The sequence below is a fragment of the Symphodus melops genome (genome assembly GCF_947650265.1).
Source record: "Symphodus melops genome assembly, chromosome: 6".
In the NCBI taxonomy this organism is placed as follows: domain Eukaryota; kingdom Metazoa; phylum Chordata; class Actinopteri; order Labriformes; family Labridae; genus Symphodus; species Symphodus melops.
The window spans coordinates 20,977,996-20,994,723 of NC_136696.1; the positions used below are offsets into that span (position 1 = coordinate 20,977,996).

Genomic DNA, 16,728 nt, shown 5'->3' on the forward strand with positions numbered 1-16,728 from the left:
GGGAAGATCTCATTAGCTCACAACAGCTAACCCAAGGAAACACAAGGAGGAAGTATGGCTAAAGCATTACTGCCACTGCTGCGGGCGTCTTCCTACAAAACTTTTGTCAATATTCAATCAGTCATATAGTGTTAACACCCACACACCCATACACCCACGTTCAAACAGTGTCCTCCAGCTATTGTTGATATTGTTGCTTTTTGTACATCAATGTGCACTTTATTTTCAGAAGGACACAGCCGAATGTTTTCAAGTATTCAAATACAAGTGTTTATATAAAGAATAAAATCTAACTTCAAACAAATCTGCAGTTGTGTTATATTTCATAAAAGCAGCATTATAGGAATACTATTTTACAGTTGACAGTCCTTCTATAGGCAAAATGATCTCTACGTAAATAACAATGCTCACATTTACACCTGTACTACTAACATCTGTGTTTAACCATAACATTGATCTTTAACTATTCTATTGATCTGTAGGTGTGAACAGCTGGTCATTTTGCACATTCATTCTGTGTTTGTATACAGTTGCTCAGATACACTTCAGGAACTCAATTTAGTCTTTTGTATGCGTCGATGTTGCCTTAGTTGGTTGTGTGTACTCCCATGTGTCTGTGTGTTGTTAAAAGTAGCTGCATGGTCTTGGAGGAATTGACTCACCTCACTGTGTACAACCTGTTTGAGATGACAATAAAGACAGTCTAAATATGTCAAATAAAACAAGTTAAATGTATGTGAAGGACATACAGGCGTCACAAAGGCCCATGTCTCTTTAGTATTGTTTAATATTTTATAATTATTACTAATTGTAATGTAACTGGTGGAGACAATGCTTATTTTAACTATCTTGGACTGCTTTTCTATTCATTCAAAATACCTTATCTCCTCTTATGAGGTCAAGTGTGTCAAATATGAATCTGCAAAGTTTCTATAGATGACAGACGTATGGAGTGAACTAAACAAAAAGGGAAACATTTCTGGGTTAATGTAATGAATTGTACTATAGAGTATTATGGAAGTTCAACTGGACCTGAAGTGTAGTGCCGATGTAAATGTACCTCCACTGCTAAAGAGAATAACTACTGCATGGTAGAAGATCCCTGCAGAGGGATGATCCCGAATTGGGAACCCAGACAAGGGAACTCCAGTTGAAAGGTGGAGCAGGAGGAAGAAGAAAAGGAGGATAATCTACGTCTCTTGCTAACCAACAGTCCTTCCACGTCCATCTTTAATCCTCGAGCAAAGCTGCAGAGCTGCTGGGCTTTTCTGTCGCCTGTTTTGAACCTTGCTGTGGAGAAACAAGGTACTCCCTGAATAACACACACAGGAAACTTGCAAATGGGACTTACTCAGAGTCAATCAGGACAAGTACAGGCTGTATGAGTAACAGAAGGGCCCAACAGTGACACACAGGGCCCCGAGATGTGGGCGAGGGATACGTTTATGTTCCTCCAACCTGGCCTTTGTGTGGACAGTAAATCACGACGATTCACCGGTGTTATTCAGAGGCTCTTCACACATAAATCAAAGCCTTGGGGAAATCAGAACTGCCTCCAGGTAGAGTGTCTGTCTGTTTAGAGCAACAGCTGAAGTGTTGAGTGAGGTTTATGAATCACCAATCTGCGAGACAGTTTTATGATGCTGTTCTTCAGGAATACTAAAAAGAACTGTGGTCTTGCCGAGCTGCAATGTTTCACAAATTAAAGATGATGAAGACAACCAAGAAGACAAAGACTAAGTTAAAACACAATGAGGTGGAATATGGAGTAGACCTTCATATGTTTATTTCATGCCACAAACACAGTGACTCAGAGCGCGTTTGTCTAGTCAGCCTGACACTACTTCTCTCTGGAAAAAAAAACACAAACATATTTCCCCAGGGAGACTCCTTCCTGGACATTTCCCAGAATTTCAAAACAATACAAACATCACCACATTAGATTCCTCGCAGTCAGGGGAGGACAGGGATGTCCTTAGGGGACAAAGAGCAGCAGGAAAATGAGAAATATGCTCTAAGAAATGTGTGAACCCCAGTGAGTGGATGAGAAGATTGACTGCTTGTTTATGTCACAAAAGCTTGACCTAGCGATGACCAGGTCTCCTTCGACAGGGGAACTCTGGGGCTCTTTTTTTCTGCAGCACAACTTATTCAAAGAAAAGACGTGAAGTCAAGCAGCACTAACAGCAGGACCAAAATAAACTCTGGAATTTCTGCCCTGTGATCCAAGGGCAGAAGAATAACTTAAAACAAAGTGGTCCCTAAACTGCAAATAACCAAACCATTAAAAGCAAGCAGCAGATGTGTTCTGATAAAGAGCGTTTACTGTATGAGCAGCCTGTAAACCCAGACATAATGTTTCTCCGCTCAAATCTGTTCCCCTGTTTGAAGAAGAAAAGGAAGAGAACAACACAGCCAGATCACAGATTGTGTCTTCATTAGGGAGCTCATTTAAATCTCTTTGTGAGGCCCAAACGCTGGTTGTCAAAGTTGTTCTGATCAACTAAAAACGAGAAAAAACAACATATCTGCTCAAAGCTCTGATTAGACTACATGATCTGATCTGTGAAGAGAAAAAAATCACGCTGTAGCTGCAGTATAGTTTCTGAATGAACTAATATATCAACGCGTGTCAGACTTCACACATTATTGTATCTCATGAAATATTTGTTCACACTCTCTGAATAGACTATTTTACTGACAGACCTCATTATAAAAAAGACTCTTTCTTAAGGCCCAGTCTGTTTCTCTGTCACCGTCGAGCATTTTTCTCAGTTAATTCAGTGAATATTCAACAGCTGTCAGTCTGCTTTTGATTCCCCTTCATTCGCTTCAATGTGTCATTGTTCACCGACTGCATGCAAAGTTTGGTATCGTCTGCACGGCTGCGTTTTCTTGTTACTCACGTCCCAAGGACTTCCTTGAAGTCAAATATTATCTTGATGTCATCGACATGCTTTTTCCAAGATCCATCGCCGTTTTCTTTCGCCATTTCGCAACAGGAGGTGGGGGGAGGAAAAATAAGACAGGAGCCGGAGGATCTTCCCCCAAGACAAAAAAAAACAAAAAACAAATAAAGAAGAAAAAAGTAAACCTGGTGCACTTCTCTATTTCGTCAAGGGCTTCCTGGCTCTTTGTCAGCGCAGACTATCTTGCATCCTCAGCCCCATGTATGCAGCCAGGAGGGGAGGTATCTCTGTCCTACCCCGAGAGGTTATTTCACTAATCTGTTTGACGTAGCGGATCCCGAGTCTGAGCTTCCCCACTGTTCTGATCACTGTGGCGAGGGGGGAAACACGGCTCTCCCTTCCCCTCTCTCTCTCACTCACTCCCCCTCCTCCTCCCTCCTCTCTATGTTACCAGGCGGGTTTCAGTCACAGTCAAACGGCGCAACGATAAGCTCAGGGCGGGCTACTTGCAGGAGGAGGGTGGCACCTGGCAGTCGCATCTGAGCCGTGCTGCTGTGGCATCGAGTCACTCCGACCGCCCCGTGGTTGTTATAGCAATAAGGGGGGAGTGGGAGGTTGCTGCTCCCGCCTTTCTAAACTGACAGCGTGCACGATGAACGACTCGAGTGTTCGCATTGCACCAAATGACCGACCCAGTGCAAACTCCACCGGACTGATTACTGCCAAAGTCTGCTTCTGCTTGCTCATCCTTTAAAACCATGTCTCATTATGTGCCTGTCTGGTTGCTACACCCCAAATAAGGGCTCTTATCTGAATGCAATGAAATTAAAAGGGGCAGAGGCGTAGCCAGAAGAAAAGTGGACCCCATGCACAGCTGATGATTCTTGCCCCCCTTCCACTTCCCTCCATTTTTTGTTATAAGCTCCTAGTTTTGATACCGAATCATAATAGCAATATAAATAAATAGCATTTGGCAGATTTAAAGCTACTCCCACAGGAGAAAGAAGAGACCAAAAACAGAAAAGATTTAGGCAATACTATGACTTATGGTTTTTATATGATAAAATGTGTACCATTTAGTGTACCATTTAGATAAAAACAACACTTGAACTATCTGAATAAGAAACGGACTGAAAAATCCCAAAAAATAATCCAGGGCTGAGCAGAAACATCAGACATTTTATAAAATGTTTCTTTTTCAGTCAGTAGATTTTCTGATAGCTGCAGTAATTGAACCCCCCCAAACACACACACCAAATTGTTTTGATTCTCACGCTGGCAGAGTTAGATACTTATCTACATGAGTGATGATCGGTCGTCTGGTTTAGGAACCAGAAATGAGTCACTTATGAGAGGACTAAACCAATTGAGGGAACCTGAGGGCAGAAACTTGACGCTTGGAAATAAACCAAGAAAACCCTTTTCAAATACAAGTACTGTTAGTGGCCTCAATACTCAGTGCAGTTATTTCTGTTTAAGACAAACAATGACATACTTGTGTGAGGAAAAGGAAGTTCACTACATAGGCAAAAGAGGATTTAAGTAACATATAAGGGGAAATGAAGCTTGGTAAAAGTGACTTAAAGATATTAATGTGGATTTCATGAAGTGGACACAAAACTGTCTGTATGAAGACACATGTTTTTTATATATGTAAAGGTCAAGCTCAGCATGTAGGTCTGCTTTTAAACACACAGGAGAAAAAAATTAAGAAACTCGATGTATAACATTAAAATAGATTTATTCGAAAATATTTTATTTTGAATGATTTGGTTTATTTACATTAGCCCTTTAATGCTAGATATTAATTCAAGTCTTGTTTAAGCAGTTGATTTCATGTAATGATAAAGAACTTCTTATGCCAAATGTACTCAATGAAATGTCCCAATTCATCAAACTGGAGATTTGATTAACATTTAACAAAATAGTAACAAATCCCTTCGTTAACTCAGAAACACAGATCCCGGCACTCTCTTTTTTTTTGGGGGGGGGGGGGGGTATCAAACCCAGGGTGCTGCGGAAAGGACTCATCCATAGCACATTGTAGAAGAGCTACTGGTGACCTCTGTACTCTTATTCCTACAATATTTAAAGGACGATAAGGTTCTCTATCAGCTTAGATCAGATATGATCTGTTCAGAACAGAACAAAAATGAGCATGAACTCATGCAGACTGAATGCACAAGTTGAGCTCTTACAGGTTGATGCAGTTAAGTGCTACAAACATGACGGTCAACTAAAGTGCTTGCTCACCACAATCACATTGTAAACGTTGTCTCTAAGGCCTCGATTTAGATTCAAACCAAATTAGAAGTCATCCATTTTTATCGTAGTTTCTTGTAAGTGAACACATGGATGATATCAGCAGAGTAAAGAAGGGAGGGGCAGACAGGAAATAGGATCTTGTCAACAAACCATAACAACAATTAAAACCTTTTTTTTTTTAACCCTGTGGATATAAATAAAATGATCCAAACTACTCTCTTACCACTACAATTTTCTTCTTCATACTATTGACCAATCTTATTTCAAAGACAGCAGATCTATACCATCAAAAGGTCCCACTTATTTGCCATGCACCAGCCCCTTGTGATGGGAAGACCACCGTAGATACTTAATGTAAAAATGACTATTGTAGTGTAGTACTGATGCTTGTGTCCTGTTCAGTGTTAGGAGAAGGTCGCGGTGAGGATGGCCTCTTGTTGCTGTTGATGGAGGGTCCCAATGCCGACAGCAGGGGCGGGAAGAGCGGGTCGGCTCACTAACCGGAGCTAAACAGGAAAGAGGAGGCAATGAAGTGTGACTGATGTCAAAGATATCCGAAGCATACATCTGTGCTGAATATTTATTGAAAGATCGCTCACCTTGCAGGCCAGCTGCTTCTCAAACCTGGGAGCTACAAAGGACCAGGCACCCATGTTCTCAGGCTCCTCCTGACTCCAAACAAACTCTGTGGAGGAATGTATGTAATACAATAAGATCAAAAATTAAAGATTCACTGTTTTCTGTTCACATCAAACAAAGGAGAGACTTGTTCATATATAGTTTTTAAGATTTATTTTGGGGCTTTTTGTTGCCTTTTTTTTTTTGTTATTATATGGACAGAATCGCAAACCAAAGTGGAGACCAAAACTCGACTGGCCGTCTGGAGGTTCATAGCATCGGCGCATGGGGCGTTCACACCCACAACCAGACTCTGGCATCCCAAGAATATTTTTCTCTTTAAGTTTCTTTCCTGCCCTTTGACCACAGAGAGAATAGATGTTCAAAATCAAACTAGAACTGGACTTGACTTCAGAGAGTTTCTGCCGGGGAGAATAATGAAATACAAGAAAGTGAAGTGAAACTAGAAGTGAAGAAATATCTTTGAGCACAATGGGCCTCATTCAACAATGGCTGCTAGGAAGAAATGACTTCTTCAGATTCACTTCAGCAGTTTTAAAGATTCGGACATTCACCAAAGTTTCCATATCTAGGATTTGTTTGTAGTTTAGAAGAAAATCCATGAAAACTCGGGCGCACTAAATTGTCGTTTTTTTTTCTCAATTATATAATTACCTAACATATATAGATATTCATTGTAGTCAACTATTTAATACTGCAATGTTGAGGCTTAAGGTCCACATGTTCAAATGATCATAACTGAGCACTAAGATAACACTTCTTCACAACAATAATAACCTGCTTTTATACACGGGAAGCTTCAATGACAAATCTGTCAATGGCTTTTCATTTAACAGAGCAGCTGCGGGAATTAAAAGTCCTGTGATCGTATTAATATTGAATATTAAGGAGCTGCATTCCAGTTGAACTGAGAAGAGGAAAATCGAGTTCCCAGTCAGGAGTGTCAACTAGACGCCCCCTAAAGTTGTATGTACTTGTCGCAGTTGGCTGAGCTGCCCGAGATAAAATCCAACATGGCTGCTCCGTTCATAGTGTAACTATAGTGTTTATTAGCCACTTGCTCCTATTTTTGTGGGATTAAATCAATCACACTGATAGTGCAGCACAAATTCTCATGCTGTCATTTAACTTTTGTGCACAAACTATCACGTAGTGTGTTGTTATCGTCTGGTATTAGCTCACTAAATCAAGGTCCTCCTGCAGGTGCCCATGTATCTTTTTTATATTTAGTTTACTCAGTCATGTTCATACACTTTTCTTGAGCCACAAACACAAAGGATTCCCGGGTGAAGACAAGGATGTTAACACTGCAGCCAGTAGTTCTTCATTCTTGAAAAGTTTTGCAAAACAAAAATGAAGCAATCAAAGATTAAGTGTGGATTGACACACATTTTGTTCACACTCCCGTGGCTGAAAAACAAAAACACCTCTGCAGTCACCCTGCAGTGAATTCAATTAGCTGAGGCTCAGCTTGCTGTGTGTCAGAAAAAACTCATGCATTAGCATCGACTGCTTTCTTTACAAGATGTCTACTGTTGTCCTGAAGACTTACAAACCAAAGAGCCGACTGTCAGATTTCTATTGAAGTTGATGCACGCAGCTGAAAAGCCTTCAGCTCACTATGACTCACGTCGGCTTTTGCAATTATTTCGTTTCCTGTGCGACACTCAAAGTGAGACTGATGTATCTTTGAAGAAGTGTGGTATAATATATTTTTGCAAAGAGGGGTCAAAAGCCTCAGCTAACTCTGGATACCTGTCACTAAAGACCGAAACCAAACACGATGTGTACAAAGAAGCAACCAAAAAAAAAAAAAAACACGACGAGACTAAAGATCATAAACACATCCTTAAATCAAAATCTTTGACTTTTTTGTGCGCAAACAATCTCACCATTTATTAGCTTGTATATTTACTGTGGGGTTATTGTTGTGAATGTGTCCTATGTGTTTGTTTGTTAAGTGATATGATGATGTAAATGGAAATTTTGTGTAAACGGAAACAATCATTCACAAGGAAATGTGACTAAATCAAGGTATTAAATATATTTAGTGAAAGTTAAAACATTTCTAATGAACCAGCCCTGGTTAAGTTGCAGGAGATCTAAGAAGGACAAATGATCTTTTCAGCCATGTTGGATCATCGTGTTAAAGTCAGTATGTCTGAAACAGTGAAGGGGATACCACGTGTACCTTTGGCGTTTGTGTATTTGGTGAGCTCCTGCTGCAGAGCCACCAAAGGGAACGGACACAGCTCCTCCACACGGACCAGTGCAGTGCTCTGGTTGGCTGCTGATGTCTCCCTCTGTTTCAGCAGGGCGTAATAATGCTTTCCTGAGCACAGCACCACCTTCTGGACACTGCATGAAATGAGAAAAAATAAAAGGGCTTGCTTTGGGTATGGGTTCCACAAATGACAGGTTAAGGGGTGTTCGTAAGCTTTATTAAACATATCGAGTTAAAAAAGAAAACTAGAGCAGGAGTGGTGCACTCCTTTAAAATATTTCACATCATTGAGCATCGTCACAGAGCAATAAATACTTACAGGAGATTTTAAACTTAAACATCACAGATACTATAATCATTGTGCTTAAAATGTGTCATGACTTGTGTACCTCTCTGCTGAAACTGAAGGATCACTTATTACAGGTCTGAAAGATGTTCCTGGTGCCAGTTCAGTCAGACTGGAGACTGCACCCTACAGACAAAGAGAGATTTCATTGATTTTACAACCAATATAATGTTTCACTTTTAATGTTACACTTTTATGGGGGGGAGCTTGTTTTATTTTAACCCAGCTATGACACTGAATACATTTCATTGTACACTTCTTTTTTTGCCAGAACATTTTAAAGTATTAGAAATGATTCCTTATTATTCAGTGTATTTATCACCTCTATCATTTTCTAGATTATTGAGTCCATAATGTTCATTATAGAGTAAGAAAAATTAAAATTGGACATGAAAAAGAGGAGGATTAAACAGCATATTTCATGTGTATACCTTGGATTAGGTGAGTTAAATGTTCTGATTAATTTTTTGTTCCTTATCTATCTCGTATCTCGATCCAGCACGACCACGATGCCTCTCTGAAACGCACTCGTTAAGCTGTGCTCTGTTGTTTTGAAATATGTTTCCCCTCTTGACCAGTGTAAATAGGCAGGAGTGGAAATTGAAAGTTTGTCATTTAGAATAAAAAATCCAGACATCCAGAGTAGTCACGGTGCTTACAGAAAATCGAAGCAGCATCTTGGGTCCAGCCACAATGAGAGGTTTGCGGAAGTTTCTGATCATTTGTCTCCTCAGCAGGTGGAAGTACTGAGCAGGAGTGGTGGGGTTGACCACGGACATGTTCACAGTGTCACTGTCCACACCCTCCACTTTACTGTCACACATCTACGACACAGACACAGAACAAAACAGAGATCATTAGCTCCGATCATGTGTAACACGACAGAGCACGCACAGTCATTACAGAAACATGCTAACTTAAATGTCCTTCTAACAGAACAAAGACTGAGGTTCCAACTTGTTCTCATTAAGATTAGAGATATAACTATGTTTGAATTTAATATTCTTATCAATTCAGATATGCTGGTCTGTGACAAGTTTATTATATGGAGTTATAGAAGTCCACAATACAGGCTTCAGCAAACCTTACAGCAGCTTCAGTCAGGGAATCTAAATTGTAAACACACTTTAAAGTGGATGATAACATTCATTAACAATAATGTGTTATGTTTCCCCTCCATCATCCTTTTAACTGTATTCAATTCTGAGTCTAACATTTATGCTCTTAACGGCGTCCTCAGTCACATTGAAACGTAAAACAAGTACACTGTAAAAAAAACACTAAAACTTCTTCTGTGTCTGAAATCTTCATTTGCTGTTCACCAAGAGTGAAAACCACAGAGAGTCTTTAAAAAGGGAATAATAAATAAAGAGGTGATTTCACACATTGACTTTATCTGATGTCTTTTGTTTTCTGAATCCTGCTGGCAGGCCACATAAGGATGTTACCTCTTTTATTTCAGAACAGATTGTAGCTGTCTATGGTGTGTCAATGTTGATGTACGTATTTCTCTAAAGACAGGTGACATCGACTAACATGTTTGCGTAATAACACTCACTGCTCTATTTCCTCCCATATCAAAAATCAACTAGAAAGCAATTTAATATGACTTCTTTGGTGATTTCCAACATTTGAGGGCTTTTTTTTTTTGACTATTGAGAGCTTTGCATCGACACATAAAAAACATCAAGGGGTCAAAGAGCATATTTCAGCACACATTGCTTTTATGATATTAGCAGTTAAACACCTCAAAGCTGTGAAAAGTAACCTCTGCACTTACTGAAGTAAAACATTAATCCTCTATGAAAACTTCAAAAGGTGGTTTTGGTGCATCATTGAGCCACAGCCTATAAAGTAACAACACTGTTCGCTCTTATCATCAGACGACCTGAGGCAGTCATACGACTTGCTACTGTATCTGTCAGAAAACACTTGTATTACATGTTATACATGGTCACCATCTATGTCTTGTTTTCAGACAGTCACATAAATTACACATGATAGAAGCTGAGATGTCGACACACAGACCTGCAGGAAGCGCTCCACACGACAGGACGAGTGTTCCGGTCCAGCTCCATCGTAGCCGTGAGGCAGCAGGATCACCATCCCACACTGCAGCAGCCATTTGGCTTCACCTGCGGACAGGGCAGTTTCATTCTGATGTGCCGACATGTTTGTAAAGTCAAATATAAACAAGTGTTATGAAGAACTTGTTGATAGCAGCAGAGCCGAAGCGATCACAGCTTTACCTCCAGAGATGAACGTATCAAAGATGATCTGGGCACCGTTGAAGAAATCTCCAAACTGAGCCTCCCAGATGGGAAGCAGCTTTGGCTGTGCGATACTCATACCATATTCAAATCCAAGCACAGCCTCTTCTGACAGCGGGCTGTTACATACCTGAACACACCAAACTACATCATGCCGTGCTACACAACATATCTTCAAATGCCAGCTTTAGATTATGTTAACATAAGGTATGATCTGATTTATCAGGATTTCACCTCGAGGAACCCTGTCTGCTGAGGGCTGATGTGGTTCAGAGGGATGTACATGTCGTTGGTTTCTTGACACACCACCATGGCGTGTCGCTGACTGAACGTGCCTCTTCCAACATCCTGTCCGCTGATTCGGAGGTTAAAGCCTGCAGCAACAGTATAATAGAAAATCCATTCATTACAGAAAAAACAAACATGAAATGATTCATAACTCGTCTCTGACATATTTTCTTCTGAACTCTGACCTTGTGACAGGAGAGATCCAAAAGCCAAGGCTTCTGCTGTGGACCAGTCAAGTTTGGTCCCATCTTGCAACTTCTGTAACCGACTCTGAGTGCATACAAGAGGAAAGACATCCTGATGTAGCTGTTGCCATGTCAACACATGATTACATCATAGAAAAAGGCAGAGCGGATGGCTGTACCTGTACATGAGTCTTCCCCAGGTGGCTGTGCATCTGGATTTCCTGGGGGATGTCCACAGATTTTGCTCCTACAAACTGCAGCAGAGGTACAGGGACACCTGTGTCCCAGGTGGTGACTCTGGCCTGGGGTTCCACCAGGTCCCCCCAGCGGCCCTGCAGGTTGGTGGGTGGAGGGCTGTACAGGGTCATGTTGGCCAGCTTATCGTTGAGCATGCCGTAGTATTCGGACTTCATCTGGTCTCGCTGTGCATCGGTCATCAGCCCCTCAGAGATCAGCTGGTCTGAGTAGGAGTCAGGGACACTCTTCCGAGATCTGTGAGGACGCATCAGTTCAACTACACGGCGTCAGATGGTGCTTTTAAAAAGGCACAATAATATCTTAAAATGGAAACATCACACTAAAAGATATTCTGCACAATCATCTAGGTGTCTACAGTTATAATTTGATTAGAACTACCAGTTTCTCCAGAGAGGAAAACATGAACTGAACTCAGTAGTTGCACAAAGAGTATGAAAGGCTTTTCAGGCAGATTGTTAACACCTGCTTCTCTTTATCATTTATCTAAAGGATAAAATGGATTTGTTATTATAAAAATAAATCTTCTTGAATGACTTCATTAAACCAGTACAAGAAGTACTAGAACCCGTCTAGAAGCCACTCTTTATTGAGAACACAGACATGTGACAGCAGCAGACGTTTTGTAATCAAATTGAGTGGAAGCTGTTTTTAAGGACTTGTTTGTTTGATCGGCAGTGACATATAAAATCTGAAATCTGATCCGTTGTTTTCTCCTGCTAATTGAAGGAGTTAGTGTGCAGTAGTCAAAGTGAAGTCTTTAAATAGTGGGTGAAAAGTGAGACAAAAAAACTCCCACAACAACAAATGCTCCAATTTGAAGCGTACACAATCATCCATTATTGACCCACTCAGTTAATACTTCACTTTATATGCCCACTGTAAGAGAGGAAGCTTTCCAAAATGCCCTTCACACAGATTTTTAATGTTAAATTATATTTCTAGAAAATAAAAATAAAACATAAAAAAGCTAAATTGAAAAGAGTGGAAATAAACTATTGTATCTTTTAAAGCACATATTTACGGATATCTTTGTAACTGGTAGTTGGCAGAAAATAAGAAAAAAGGAGTTCAGCTTCATCACTCGAGTAGAAAACTTAAGAAACATGCTCTACATGCTACAGTAGAAATATGAAGGGATGCAGAGAAAAAAAAAGAAAAAGAAAAAAAAAAGAGAAACTGACCGGATGATCTTGTACATGGCTGGGTTGGTGAAAAAAGGCTCATCCAACTCGTTGTGGCCCCACTGACGATAGCAGATCAGATCCAGGATGACGTCCTTCCTGAAGAGCCGCTGGTACTCCACAGCCAGGCGAGTGGCCCGCAGCACCTCCTCTGCATCATCGCCGTTTACATGGATCACAGCACAGTTCACCATCTTACCTGGGACACAAATATCAGCTTCTGATTCAAGCACAGTGCATGAAACCTGTGTCAAGATATATTTAGTGCATCATTTTGGAGTAAACAGATGTTTTTGGTTACATTATTAGACAGCTTTATTCTTGATTAGAATGAAAAACATGTTTATTCTGAGATCGATGCTGTTCCCATGTTTCACTGACCGACATCACTGCAGTACAGAGAGGATCTCGCTCTCTCAGAAGGAGTGGTGTACCCAACTTGGTTGTTCACAATAAGGTGAATGCTCCCACCTACTCTGTAGTGAGGGAGGTTTGAAATAGTCAGGGTTTCTGGAACAATCCCTTGGCCTGTAAATGAGCCGTCACCGTGAACCTGAGAAAAAGACGAAAACGAAGGCAAAGAAGAAGAAGAAGAGAGAGATTGGGTTGACATTTTAGAAAAAACTGCAGGAGGGTTTGTAGAACTGGTAAACTAACTCCCATATAAGATGAAGCTTAGAGGGGTTTAGTGTCTTTACCTCTTGCAGAGTTTGAGCCTTGGATCAAGGGTAAAGAGGGCTTCACATAACATATACGAGAGGTCCACAGCTTCAGGGCTACAGTGTTCATGGACACACTTATACATCTCTGAGCCACTTTTGGCAGCCTATATGTTTAAGTACCTTTAAAAAAATGTAAAGAGTACTTGCTTGTTTGTAAGCAAACAGGATCATTCATAAACTGTGACCCCGTCATGCTAATATGTATCAAATGAATGTATGCTTCATTTTAAACAGTTTTAATTGTACTGCAAACACACATTCATGAATGACTGCAGTACTAACTAAATGCTGCCTGTTTTATTTCTTGTTTTGTGCGTTTAATTTAAACTATTACATTGTTATTGTTCTTTTTATTTTATTCCTGAGTAGATAGTTTCAGGTGTATTTATATGTCTATGTGTTACATGTTCTTTTGGGTCACACTGCTTGGGGAAGGGAGAACATATTTTTTTATGAAGATACTTTAGGAAAATGACAAATAAACAAAACCTTGAATCTTATCTGGGTAGGTGCCAGGTCACTGCCAAGGTACCTTTGAGCAAGGCACCAAACCCCCCAACTGCTCTGCATAGCAGCCCCAGTCTGACATGATGCATGTCCACAGGTCCTGTTTGTGCATGTGTGTGAGAAGCATGTCCCGAAAAATAACGGAATGAAAAAACGGAATTTCCCCTCTGGGATTAATAAAGTATATCAAAAAAGAAATAATGATTTCAGTTTATCTAAATGTGTTATTAGTCATCAATCAAATAAAGAAATAATTTAACAATGTTTTAGTCAAGTCTATAATACCCTTACCTGAACTGAATCAAGAGAAGTGTTAGCACCTTTATGTAACGCTATGCAACTGTTTTACTTGAAAACTAAATCACGGAGACTGTATGTACACTGACTTGAAATAGGCTGAATGGAGCCTCCTTCATCGCCCCTCTGCGCTCTGAACACCTGTCCTTGCTCTATGTTACTTGGCGTGACGGTGTGTAATTTCCATCAAGAGGTGTCGAAAAAAAACCTTGAGGCACTTCTCCCTGGCAGAAATCCTGCAGAGCACTGCAAGTTACCGAGCTCAGTGTATATTCTGTGTGTACATTGGAGCAGAGGCAAAAAGACTTCAGAGGACTTAGATTGTGGAGGAGAGAAAAGAGAGTAACAAAGAAAATGAGTGGCTGGAGTAAATCTCTGCCTTGCTTTAAGTCGCTGATGAGAAGGTGAAATGGAATCTAAAGTTGGTAGGAAATCATCAAAATAACGCTGATAAATTCCTTCAAGTAAATTAAAATGTAATTACAAAAAATATAAAGTATGACATCCTAAATCTGATGTTTTCTGTCACTCTTTGTACATCCACTTGAAATTGAAAACATTTCTTTCTTCTTGCAGGTTGAATTGAGTTTGCAGCATGTGTGAGTTGACTTGCTTTGAATGTATACCTGCAGACAGACCACTTGGTCCCCTGGCTGTGCTTTGTCTGCTGGTGAATAGTCTCCCTCTCTCCTGAGCTGCTGCCTTGCACGGGCTTTTCCCTGAGCCACAGGGTTGATTGCCTCCAGGTGAGAGGGGTTTGGCAGCATGGTCACGTGGATGGGTTGTGCGGCTCCGAAATCTAACTCCACGGAGGAGGTGAGGTGGGAGAGGACGTCACCGATGGAAGGCGAGGTGTCAGGAAACTCGCTGAGGCCGCGCATCTTACGGAACATGAGCTAAAGAGAAGGATAAATAAATAAATGACCCATTGTTTGAACTTCTATTAACTCATGCTGCTAATTACAGGAATGGCAATTTTGTCTTATCATGCACCATGAAACAATGTCTCATCTACTAAATTAACCTCTGGTGGGAACTTCAGCAGGCCTGTCAGGAGGTTGAGTCTGCCTCTGTGCGGCATACCGATGACAATGTCAGTGACACCGCTGTGGGCAAGCTGGTAGAAAAGCTCATGAAAGAATCCCATCATGCTCTCTGCTCCTTCTCCTCCATAACGTTTCACAGTAGCAAACTTGGTGGCCATGAAGTGGTCAAATTCCTACAATACGTGAGAGAAAAAAATAGTGACCGATTTAGAACACTGAAAATTTGATAACGTGTCGTTTACATTTCCCTATTCGTTCTCCGACTGACCTGAGACTCCAGCATGATCTTTGCCAGCCGTCTCTTCTCCTCTGCGGCGAAACGAGTCTTCTTGAGTTCCTCAAAGCGGTCAGCGAACCACTCCCGCTCCTCCAGGCTGCTGAGCTGACTGGTCTCCACTGATAGGTGGCCACAGTACGCTTCTTTCAGATAGGCCTCAACCTCCTCAGCTGAGGCCTCCGCTTTGCCAAAGTGTTGTAGACCTTCAGGAGAATGACAGCCCAGATACTTCATGTCTTGTCGTGATTTTGATGCTACCTATAGGTGATTATTACTCTATTGAATAGTATCACTACATTACAATTAATCATGTATTTCATGGGATTTCCTGTCAAACCCATGTATTTACTGTAAAGTAGTAACTTTATACACAGCTTAGCAAACAAGCATGATTAGTATCAGGCATTGTTTATTATGTGTTATGCACTTAGGGTCCTTTCACAGCGGTCACCTACCTGAGGTGTTGAGTTGTCCTCTGATGGTGCCGGTCAGCATGTCTATCTCCGGGACATTGTCAGCAACAGGCTTTTGAGGAAGTAACGGGTTAATTTTAGCAGCCTTGTGTCCATGTGCTCTGTATGCCTCCACCAGACGGGCCAGACCATGATCTGATCAAAAAGTCAAAGAGAAACCTCCATCAGGATGAGCAGTCTTAAACCACACTGCAGCCAACAACTCCATGCCACTGTAGGCTCAACCAAATAAATCACCACCAGGAGACAACTTCTGCCACGTTTCACACGGGTATACAGAGGACTTAATATACTTAACAACTTAACTTCATTTCCCTGCAAGTCACAGACCTCCACGCACACAGTGTCATGGTGTGTGGTTAAATGATCTGCACAGTGAATGAACCCCACACTGACCTTGGTTGAGCGCTGCGCCGCTCTGGAACTTGTGCAGGCTCTCGGTTTGTTTGGGTCGGTATCCGTAAACACCTTTCTCCGTGTGATAGCAGCAGCAGACAACCTGCCGAGCGACACTCGGTGGGAGCCTGCATAGTGACTTTTTCAACAATAACACGGCCGACATGTTTTTTTAAGCGTGAGGCTTCTAATCTTAAAAAAAAAAAAACTGCACACTACAACCACTACAGGACGGCAGCCATACTGTCCAAAGAGGGACGCAATGGGAGGAGGAGACGCCGCATCGGAAGCCGATTGGCCGGTTCTCTTCTGCTCGTTGCGCAACGAGGAATAATTTATTTTAATACTTCTTCTTTTTTTTTTCATTTTGCCTTCTACATATTAGTTAACTGATCTGTAATAGTGTTTTAATTGAATACGTTGCATAAAGAAGAAATGCTGCACT

At 41.1% G+C, this 16,728-nt stretch overlaps 2 protein-coding genes across 3 annotated transcripts in view; both read right to left on the reverse strand.

The window, feature by feature from the left end:
- Positions 1-3,613, reverse strand: part of camk1db (calcium/calmodulin-dependent protein kinase 1Db) — a 22,947-nt gene extending 19,334 nt beyond the window's left edge. Inside the window, exon 1 of one of the 2 annotated variants that reach the window (XM_079347109.1) lies at positions 3,436-3,613. In XM_079347109.1, the coding sequence (XP_079203235.1) occupies positions 3,436-3,470 (35 nt within the window). In that variant the 5' untranslated portion in view covers positions 3,471-3,613. Of the gene's footprint in view, positions 1-2,906 lie in introns of both variants that reach the window. The other variant, XM_079347108.1, reaches the window with a different exon arrangement.
- Positions 3,614-4,633: 1,020 nt separating this feature from the next.
- On the reverse strand, positions 4,634-16,724 carry dhtkd1 (dehydrogenase E1 and transketolase domain containing 1). Its single transcript, XM_079345693.1, has 17 exons — positions 16,284-16,724; positions 15,870-16,022; positions 15,406-15,617; positions 15,116-15,310; positions 14,718-14,987; positions 12,947-13,118; positions 12,566-12,764; positions 11,306-11,618; positions 11,127-11,211; positions 10,888-11,027; positions 10,633-10,783; positions 10,412-10,518; positions 9,043-9,207; positions 8,427-8,509; positions 8,005-8,171; positions 5,774-5,859; positions 4,634-5,680 (listed from the first exon to the last, which is right to left on the reverse strand). Exons 1-17 carry the CDS (start codon positions 16,447-16,449, stop codon positions 5,579-5,581), a joined length of 2,766 nt encoding a protein of 921 aa, XP_079201819.1. The 5' UTR covers positions 16,450-16,724; the 3' UTR covers positions 4,634-5,578.
- Positions 16,725-16,728: the final 4 nt, after the last annotated feature.